Genomic DNA, 10,214 nt, shown 5'->3' with positions numbered 1-10,214 from the left:
TGATAATGATGGTGGTGGTGATGGTGATGGCAGTGGTGTTGGTGATCATGGTGGTGGTGATAATGACAGTGGTGGTGATGATGATGGCAGTGGTGTTGGTGATGATGGTGGTGGTGATAATGATGGTGATGGTGATGTTGATGATGGTGGTGATGGGGAGGAGGGTGGTGATGATGGAGATAATGATGATGGTGATGGTAATGATGATGATTTTTTATTGGTATATAATATTTGTACATATTTTGAAGGTATGTGTGATATTTTGATTCATGTATACAATGCATAATGATCAAATCAGGGTAATAGGGATATCCAATCCCTTGACCATTTATCTTTTCTTCATGTTGGAAACTTTCCAATGCTTTCCTTCTAGCTATTTAAAATTGTACAATAAATTATTGTTGACTATAGTCACCCTACTGTACTATTAAACATGCCTATTAACCAACCTCTTGAGGACTTTTATTGAACGACCACAGCTCTGCCTTCTAGATAGAAGCACAACCCTGAAAGATGCACTATCTAGCCATCTGAGAATTAGAGGTGAACCCCATCACTCCCACAGCCCAATGTTATTTACGAGCCCCCGCCTCTGGTGTCCACCTCATGGATCAAAGATCTATGTTGAGCTTTGGAGGCAGAAGAAGGGATGCAAACTCAGCATGCTTCATGGGAAACATGCTTCTTCTTTCTCACAAATTCTGACATTATCAAGTTTAGGGGCCTGAGAAAAACAAGACATAAATTATCTTCTTGAGTTGTTAGTGCCCATGAGTGTAGAAGATTGTATGACTGTGCAGTGTCCCCTGTCCTCCCTGTGTGAGGTTCACACTTTCTCACTCCCTACCCAACATCAGCCTGGTCCCGTGACTTGCTTTGCCAATGAAATGTGAGTGGATGTGACATATGCCTCCTCCCAGCAGAAGCTGCAACTGCTATGGCATGGTTCTGCCTTGATTCCTTGCCCTGTGCTATGTGACTGGGATGTCCCAGGTAAGAGCAGCTCCTTCAGGTTGGCTCACAGGATGAAGACAGCATGGAGCAGGGCAGATGCCAGCTGTTGGAGTTTGTGAGCATGAACAAGAAATTGACCTTTGTTGAGCTAAGCCAACTCTGGGGGTTGTTTGTTGTTGCAATATAATCTAGTGCAAGCTGGCTGATGTGGTTTACGAATTGACTTGGAAGAGGCATCGATAGCCCAGGCTCAAAGCTGGTGTCCAGCTTTGCCACTTCTGCATGGAGCTGATGGTCTCCAGAACCTGGTTGGCTGCTCCCAGGTCAGACCTCCAGCTCTACCTGCTTGCACATCATCCATTTTGGGAGCTCCTCTTCCCAGGCCACGATTGTTCCCAGTGACCCTCACTCACTAGCACTTTCTTTACCCCCTTAAGGGTCAGTCAACATGATGAGTGCATGTTCTTACCTCCTGTACTCAGGGCTCAGTCAGCAAGATGAGTATATACTCTCACCTCCCCTACTTAGGGCTCAGTCAACAAGATGAGTACATCCATCCACCTCCTGTACTCAGGCCTCAGTCAACAAGATGAGTACACACTCTCACCTCCTGTACTCAGGGTTCAGTCAACTAGATGAGTGCAGCTTTCACCTCCCATACTCAGGGCTCAGTCAACAAGATGAGTACATACTCCCGCCTCCTGTACTCAGAGTTCAGCCAACAAGATGAGTACATACTCTCACCTCCCATACTCAGGACTCAGTCAATGAGTGCAGCTCTCACCCCCTTTACTCAGGGCGCAGTCAACAAGATGAGTACATACTCACACCTCCTGTACTGAGGGCTCAGTCAACAAGATGAGTACATACTTCCACCTCCTGTACTCAGGGCTCAGTCAACAAGATGAGTGCAGCTCTCACCTCCTCTACTCAGGGCTCAGTCAACAAGATGAGTACATGCTCACACCTCCTTACTGAGGGCTCAGTCAACAAGATGAATACATACTCCCGCCTCCTGTACTCAGAGTTCAGCCAACAAGATGAGTACATACTCTCACCTCCCATACTCAGGACTCAGTCAATGAGTGCAGCTCTCACCCCCTTTACTCAGGGCTCAGTCAACAAGATGAGTACATACTCACACCTCCTGTACTGAGGGCTCAGTCAACAAGATGAGTACATACTTCCACCTCCTGTACTCAGGGCTCAGTCAACAAGATGAGTGCAGCTCTCACCTCCTCTACTCAGGGCTCAGTCAACAAGATGAGTGCAGCTCTCACCTCCTCTACTCAGGGCTCAGTCAACAAGATGAATACATACTCCCACCTCCTGTACTCAGAGTTCAGCCAACAAGATGAGTACATACTCTCACCTCCCACACTCAGGACTCAGTCAACAAGATGAGTGCAGCTCTCACCCTCTTTACTCAGGGCTCAGTCAGCAAGATGAGTACATACTCTCACCTCTATTCAGGGCTCAGTCAGCAAGACGAGTGCATACTCTCACCTCCTCTACTCAGGGCTCAGTCAACAAGATGAGTACATACACACCTCTCCTACTAGTGGAACCAGACCTTCAGGGCCAGCGATGTTGTCTCTCGATGTTATGTGAAACCAAGTGCCTGACTCTTTCATGTCCCCATTTCCCCCCTTCCCTTAAATCCAAACTATTTATCTCAAGTCCCATCCTGAGGACTGTGTGAATTTCTGCATTTACTCCTGCTTGTCCCCTATCCAAGGTCCAGAATCCTCTATAATATGAGGAAGGAAGGTCCTATTTCCTAAGTTTCTTTCCAAGTTAGTCGGAGGGTCCCAAGTCTTCCTCTTGCTCCTCCGGCCACTATGGCCTTCCCCTCTGGCTGCCCTACAGTAGAGACACCCTTTCCATCACTCCTCCACACACCTGCAGCACAAGCCTGACTTCTGTGGAGGTTTTCTAGAAGTGGACAGAGCTGCAACACAGGACAGAAACCTGAGATTCTTGTCCCAGTCACAGTTATGAGAAAGCATAAGGGCTTCACTGGTCCCGTTATCCCCCTGGTCCTCCCCTTTGGGGCTTCCCTGGTGTGGACCCTACTCTTGGACTCCCCTCTTCTCTCTAATTTCCCACCCCGACCTTCCAATCCCAGCAATGCCAGGGAACTGCTTTCAAATTGTGTCACTTTACTTTGCAATGCAAATTAACCTTCTTTTTCTTCATCCCTCTCTATCTAAATAGAAGAGGCAAACCGATCAACACAGAAGATCCATAAAAGCCTTGAGATGAGAGTTTTTCTCCATTCTGGGCCAGATGAAATTCTTAGGTGGCCCTCTTTCCATCTGTGCCAGGAGGCTATCACTTGCTCAGAGCAACCCCAGGAATCCCGTCTTCCTCTCTCTGATGCACGGGTACACGTTAACAGGCAGTTCAGACCTGGCATTTTCTTTTGCTGGCCAGTGCTGGGCTGCAGGATGATTGTCCTGTGAGTCATTTTGTTGCTGGGAGTACAGCTTCTTGGCTCCCACCTCTGCCCCAAGGCTTGGTCTCTGCCTTGCGCTCAGCTGGTGCATGTAGTGCAGCCGTGTGCAGCCTCACCCAGGAAACAGCTCAGGTGCCAGGGGGAGGAAACCCCAAATCTCCAGCATATAACCTCCCTGAGAAGGAAAAGCGACTTTGCGTCACTCCCCCTGCCCCCGACAACCATGAGCTTCCTGCAAGTTTTATTGTGCGTCACTCCCCCTGCCCCCGACAACCATGAGCTTCCTGCAAGTTTTATTGGGAGGCAGGTATCCAGGGAGATAGGAGAGTCAGGGAAGACACTCCTGTGAGTGCTTTCAAGAAACTTATAATAATTTTAATCAGCATTTTCCCTTCCATTTAAAATCACAAACTTAGCTACTTAATCGAATGTCATGGTTAAGACACATTTACCTCCTTGGGAGAAAAATGAACAATGGCAGCTCAATTTGGCTTTGGATGGGTTTTAAAAATAGTCAAGTCTGTGAAGGCCATTAGATAAATGGCCTCAGAGAGCTTCAAAGAGGACCTCCTGAGGGGGCCTGCTGGCTCCTTTGTTGGGAAAATAGGGGAGGGGACTAGGTGAGGAGACCGCAGGGGTTCCCCAGGGTTCCAGGCTGTGGACTTCCCCCAGCGGGGAGAAAGGGCCAGAATTAGCAGGGTGACCGGAAGAACTTTCCACGGCATGAACATCTGAACAGTTCCCTTTTGTATTGCCGAAGCTGGGAGGTGTGTGTGTGTGTGAGGGTGCGTGTGTGTGTGTTGGGTGGGAGTGACACACACACAGCTTCCCAATCCCCAAGGGAAGAAAAATGAACCAGTTAGAAATATGAGAGCCATCAAAGTATAGAAAACCAGTTCTAGAAATGCTGAAATACAAGTTAAGGTTTTGTCGTTTTACAGTCTCTAAAAAAAAGACAATGATTTTGTCATCGAAATAATAATAATAGGCTGGGCGCAGTGGCTTAGGCCTATAATCCCAGCACTTTGGGAAGCCAAAGTGGGTGGATAACCTGAGGTCAGGAGTTCGAGACCAGCCTGCCCAACATGGTGAAACCTCATCTCTATTAAAAATACAAAAATTAGCCGGTCGTGGTGGTGCACACCTATAATCCCAGGTACTCGGGAGGCTGACACAGGAGAATTGCTTGAACCTGGGAGGCAGAGGTTGCAGTGAGCTGAGATCATGCCATTGCACTCCAGCCCAGGTGACAGAGTGAGACTCCATCTCAATAATAATAATAATAATAATAGGTGGATTGCTCTTTTTGGAGAGAGGCGGACCTGAGTTACCCTTGAGAAAAAGGAAATCAGTGTACCCTGGTCCCAAATCATAATTTTAAGCCTGGGTGAGGGCAGAGGGCATCCTCCGTCCCCATAGACTGAAGAGGCCCTCACTCACCCAGGGCAGCAGCTGTGGTCTTAAGGCTCTGACTTTGCCTGGAGACTTCTGCAGGGCTTTTTCCCATCTCGGTTTGCAGAAAACACTTCCTTCCACGACTTTCTTTGCCCAGAGATTCCCAAGGTACTTGGATAGAATTCAAAGGGTCTTTCAGCTCGGATGGGGGAAAATTGGCATCTTTAGCCCTAACTGAAACTTGGCATTTCCTTTCATTATAAATGTCGGTGGCAGAGCTTGGTGCCTGTGACCGTCAAACATAGAAAGCACTGGCATTTTCATATCACATTGTCATGGCCGCAGATACCTCAGGATATTATTGCTGCATATCTAGACTTCAAAAGGAAGGTAATTTAGGATCTGTCAATTGCTTACTAAGTGTATTAATAAAAAATATATACGGCTATATCAGAAATTTGTTTTTATTACTCTTTTGATAATACATTTGCATAGAATTGGTTTCCTAATAATCCTGGGCTTTTTCATCTATGCACTTAGAAGCCATTCTGAGAGAGGTCAGCAGGCGTCCACAGGGCTGCACAAGGGGTTCCTGGAGCCGACACGGTCCGGTCCGGAGCCCCTCCCTGCCCTCCTGGCTCCTCGTCTGCCAAGCCGGCCTCCTCCAGGCCCACTCCCGTTGCAGGAAGGGCCTCCCTAGTGCAGCACCGCCTCCTCATCCCGCTAGGTGGCAGCACTGCGGGCGCCTCCTTCCCTGCCGGCCGCCATGGGCCCCGCTGGTTCCAGGACCTCCCTGCCTCCTTCGCCTCTTAATGGGATCCGCTCCCTCACACCCCTCAGGGAGAGGCTCTAGGGGACGATGACCCAGGGGCGGCCCGGCAGGGAAACTGCTGAGTCACCCTGCTGCCTCTCTGGTCCTCTGACCGGCTCACAGATCACCACAGCCACACCGTGTGTGAGGCCTTCTCATGGAGCCCTGCAAACACCTGCCCGGGGAGGGGCTGTGGCACCCATCTTACAGATGAGGAGACCGAGGGTCGGAGAGGCCACACAACTCGGCCAGGACCCCGAGTTAGCAAGCGCTGGCCCCTGGTCCAGCCACGGCAAGGCTGGCGCTCCTGCCACCACACCTCCCTGCCTCTGGCCCTCTCCCAGGAGTCTTGGTGGGGAAGTCACTGTCTTCATCCTCCTGCCTGGGCAGAGTCGAATCCTGTGCCTGGCTCCTCAAGACCGTTGGCAAAGATCCTGGAGGCCTGGGGGTGAAAGGGCTGCTTGGGGGACTTAAGCCCCTAGCTATGGTCCTCCTGGGAGACTAAGTCCCAAGCTATGGTCCTCCTGGGAGACTGAGCCCCAAGCCATGGTCCTCCTGGCTCTGCCCTTCCACCCCCTCACTGGCTGCCCCTCCCAGGGAGGCCTCACTTGTGAAGTGCTTCCCTCCCCGTCCCCCCAACACCCCACGGCTCTGGCATGGCCTGGGGCGATTCCAGAGCTGGCCTGGGTCAAGCACCTGCACAGAGCGCAGAGCGAAGGCTCGGCATGGTATCTCCCGCCCCTTGCGCCTTTCCCCGGTGAAGGGTGGCACCAGTGTCCTTTCCAAGGCCCGGATTCTGCACTGCCCTCAGCCTGTGGAGGATTAAAAGCAGGGCTTTGTCGTGGTTTCTCAAGGCGCCAGCGGGTCTGCGGAGGATTCCGTCCCTTGTCACTTCTCTCAGTGAAAGGGCCCCACCCAGTGTCTGTCCTCCTTTAAGTGCCCCCCCATTTGTTTGTTGTTGTTGTTGTTTTTGTTTGTTTTTTGCAAATACAGACTAACCAGTTAGGCACAGAGGAGTCCTGGCATGGGAAGGGAGCAGTGAAACGCCGGTGGAGAGTCTGGGAGGCCCAGATTCCCTGGAACTTTCCAGTGACTCCTCCGGAGCAAGGGCCTGGCCAGGCAGCAGCTGCGCTGGGCGATGAGGGACCGTTGGGTAATCGGGGGCATAGGACCGGGCTTCGCTGGGTTCGGGGCAGAAGCGCTGAAGCTCCGACCCGGAACGCGGTGACTTCATCAACGCAGAAGCCCGCGCAGCCGAGCAGAGGAGTCCCTCGTAGGGGACCCTCGGACAGACGCTCCCGCGCGGCCCGCGTGGCTCAGCTCCGCCCCAGGAAACTTTTCGCGCAGCCCCCGCTCCATGCGCCCCCACCCAGTCCTTCTTCGGGGCCGCCGCCTCCCCAAAGTAGCTCTCCGGGTCCACTGGGCGCCCCCGTAACCGGGTCGGAACCTCCAACGGCTTCACATGCCATCCGGTTACCCTGGCAACACCATCCGGCGGCGCCCGGCGGTCCAATCGGAGCCTGCGGCCTCTCTCGAGCCTTTCGCAAGGTGGGGACCGGGACGCGACCGGGGATAGGGAAGGGAGCTGAAGGAGGCCCCGCCCGCTCTGTCGCCCTTGCTGGGCACAGCGCGCCCCCCACCCGCGGCGACCCCGGCCCCCGCAAGGTGGGGCGGCGAGCAGGAGCCGGGGCCGGGCCGGGGGCTCGAGCTCCGTTCGAGGGGCGGGGAAGGCGGGTGACGTGAGCCGGGCCGGGCGGGCGGAGTTGGGACCGGCTCCGGGAGGCGGGGGCGAGCGCGCGGAAAGGCAGACGCGAGGAGGGAGGCGGCTGAGAGCGCGGGAGGCTCTGCGGCGGGCGCGGTGGGCGCGGGCGGCGGGGCCCCGGGATCCCCGCGCGCCTCCTCCGCGCGGCGCCGCCGCCGCGCGTCCCCACGCCCCGCGCTCCACGGCGCCCTCGCCCCGCGCGCCTCCCGTGCCCGCCTCCTGCCAGCCTCCGGGCCGCGGCCGTCTGCAGAGCGAGCGCTCAGACGGAGCCCCCGGGCAACTTGAGTGGCGCCGATCGGCGGCGGAGCTTCTGGCAGAGCCCCCCGACCCGGCAGCGCGGAGGAAACCCGCGTCCTCCCGCGTCGCGTCGCCCCAAACCCTAAGCAGCGCCGCCCCATCGGCGCGGAGCTCTGGCTGGAGGCAAGAGCCGCGCGCCGGGAGACACGCACCGTGAGCGGCAGCGCCGCCGGCCTCCCTCCTCGCCGCCCCGGAGGGCGAAGCCGCGGCTCCCCAGCCCTTTGCTGCGCGGCGACAGCGCCGGAACACGCCCCGCCTCGCCGCCGCCTTCGCTGTGCCGCCCGCGGAGGGGGCCGCGAGCCCCGCGCCCCGGCCGGAGGATGTGCGCCCCCGCGGGCCGCCCAGCCTGAGCCATGCGCCCCAACGGCGGCGGCGCGCCGGCAGGCATGGAGCCCCGCGCGGCCGCGCTCTGACTCGCTGTGCGCCCCGCGGCCGGCGGGCGGCGGGAGGCGGCAGACCGAGAGCCGGAGACCGGCGCCGCGGGACGGAAGCGAGCGGGCGCGGGCGCCGCGCAGATGGCCCGGGCGAGCCAGGTCTGAGGCCCTGCTCCCCGAAACGTGACCATGTGGATTCAACAGCTTTTAGGACTCAGGTGAGCGACCCGGCCGGCGCCGGGTGCGTGTGGGAGCGTGGGTGCCGGGCTGGGCGGAAGCGGCGCTTTCCTCTATGTTGCATATCAAGGGACCTCTCTTTGCTTCCCGCAAGCGGGCAACGGGGTGCACCGGGAGCCAGAAAGGGGCGCCTGCCCGGATCCCGGAGCCTGGGGCGCCGCAGCCCCGGCGGGGAGCGGCCGGGTCTCCAGGGCTCCGCGCGTCCGGGGACCGGGCAGCGGCGCCCGCCCCAGCAACCCGGGCAGTGGGGCCGGCCGGGCGCGCCCGCAGCTCTAGGCGCCAGCAGCGCAGTGTCCTGGCCGGCTGCCCCGGCGCGCCCCCTCCCCGGGGCCCGGGGCGAGGCGCCGGCCGCTGGGCGCGGCGGGCGCGGGGGCCGGGGCTGCCGGGGAAAGCTAAAGCTCCGGGCTCCCAGCGAGAGCTTCGCAGGCGGAGTTGGAAGAAGCCAGAGCCAAACAGCCACTCCGCCCCACCTTCTCCTTTCTCGGGGCCCCGGGGCTGAGCAGGGGCCTCCCAGGCTCCCAGCTGCCGACCCAGCTGTTTGCGGGTGACCTCCGGGCCCGACGGGCGCCCACAGCTGGCGGGCAGCTGGGGCGGGAGAGCTGGGGTTCTTGGGGAGCGCCGGCGGCCACCCCCCTGTAAACACACACGCACATACGCCCGCCGGCGCGCCCGGGATTTGTCTGTGTCTGGGACTCCAGGGCCAGATGGAACAGGGGGTTCGAGCCTGGAGCCCGTGGTGGGGGTGTCCAGAAGGACCCTTCTCGGCAAACTTTGCCAGCCCGCCGGGGTTCTCGGGCTTCTCTAGCTTCTGCCTGGGGTGGCCCAGGGCCCACCAGAGCACAGCTGTCCTTTTTGCTGGGCAGGCTGCCTCTGAGCCGTCGCCCTCCTGCCGGGGCATTCACCGAGCTCGTGCATTTGGGTCCCGGGTTGAACCGCGAGCGGGGAGGACAGAGGTGGAGGCGGAGAGCAGCGTGCGGTTCTCGAGTTTGTCCACTGGGATGCACTGCGCTCCCGCGTTGGGGACGAAAAGGCCAGTAGTTGTTAGCCGGCTGCTTGAGCAGCCCCCACTCCGGGATGAAGCTGCGGGGGGAGTGAGGCGAAGGGAGGGAGGATCTATCTAGTGCATGTCCTGATTTTGAGAAATCGGAAGGGGACTCGGACGCCAAGTGTTTTCTAGCGACCCTTGATTTATGAGCCGATTCTGCGCCCAGAGGCGACTACTGTGTAACACATCTAGTGAACATTGTCAGATGTTATTATTAGCATCCCTTCTCGCAGTGGCCGATCTTGCTGTGCGGTTCAAAGGTTAATCATGGAGCCGATTGTGTTGGGTGCTGGATATTGGCCGGGCCTGAATCGATAAGTGTGCTTGGGCTAGATAAGGTTTAGGCTTGGACCGTTCTGGGATGTCGTCAAAATGGAGCGAGGACAGCTTTCCAGGTGCTCTGGAGGCCTGCCATCCCCTGCTCTGCCCCGGACTGTCCCAGGTCTCAGCAAGACCTTCCAAGGCCTTGTGAATGACCAGACGTGTCCCCACCCCGGCCAGTGGCTGGTCTTCAGCTCCGACCTGCTTCCTGAGCTGCCATCTGCCACTTGATTCCTGATGGCAACTTATTTGAACAGACATTTTTTTTTATTGCTAAGTTGCTAGATTAAAAGATGAGTACATTTTGATAAAGGGAGAGAAGAGCAAATATCTTGGAAAGAAGCCTCTCTTTTGGTTTGAAATTTACTAAAACAGTTCCTCTCAAGCATCCTCAAGCCAGATCTTGGGATTTTGCTTTAGGAAATAGTTCTGTTGGTTCTTTTGAAGTTTGACCTTTTGTTTTTCCCCCCTCGATGTTAGCACGGGAGATTTTCTGTAAGTGTGCCTTTAAGGACGAGCTGTCACCTATTTGGGATCCTGATGGGAGAGCTCTGTCTTGT

The 10,214-nt window shown here is 56.6% G+C and overlaps 2 protein-coding genes across 2 annotated transcripts in view; one reads left to right on the top strand and one right to left on the bottom strand.

Moving 5' to 3' along the window:
- Nucleotides 1–5,254: 5,254 nt before the first annotated feature.
- LOC134737929 (collagen, type I, alpha 1b-like) lies at nucleotides 5,255–8,242 on the bottom strand. The gene is made up of 4 exons (XM_063649959.1): nucleotides 7,830–8,242; nucleotides 6,618–7,759; nucleotides 6,315–6,430; nucleotides 5,255–6,060 (listed from the first exon to the last, which is right to left on the bottom strand). Exons 1-3 carry the CDS (start codon nucleotides 8,240–8,242, stop codon nucleotides 6,426–6,428), a joined length of 1,560 nt encoding a protein of 519 aa, XP_063506029.1. The 3' UTR covers nucleotides 5,255–6,060; nucleotides 6,315–6,425.
- The window catches only part of AJAP1 (adherens junctions associated protein 1), a 129,361-nt gene continuing 126,574 nt past the window's right edge, over nucleotides 7,428–10,214 (top strand). The window contains exon 1 of the mRNA XM_054448549.2: nucleotides 7,428–8,269. Coding sequence (XP_054304524.1) covers nucleotides 8,241–8,269 — 29 coding nt within the window. The 5' untranslated portion in view covers nucleotides 7,428–8,240. The remainder of the gene's footprint in view (nucleotides 8,270–10,214) is intronic.

This window comes from Pongo pygmaeus, chromosome 1, assembly GCF_028885625.2.
Source record: "Pongo pygmaeus isolate AG05252 chromosome 1, NHGRI_mPonPyg2-v2.0_pri, whole genome shotgun sequence".
Taxonomy (NCBI): Eukaryota; Metazoa; Chordata; class Mammalia; order Primates; family Hominidae; genus Pongo; species Pongo pygmaeus.
This window is presented reverse-complemented; position numbering and strand designations above follow the sequence as displayed.

Excerpts from the sequence above, each read along its gene's own strand:
- LOC134737929 (XM_063649959.1), bottom strand. The coding sequence starts at position 8,242 with ATGGTCACGTTTCGGGGAGCAGGGCCTCAGACCTGGCTCGCCCGGGCC. Across the intron at positions 7,760-7,829 it reads CGGCGGCGCTGCCGCTCACG|GGTTTGGGGCGACGCGACGC; the intron begins GTGCGTGTCTCC and ends GGCGCTGCTTAG.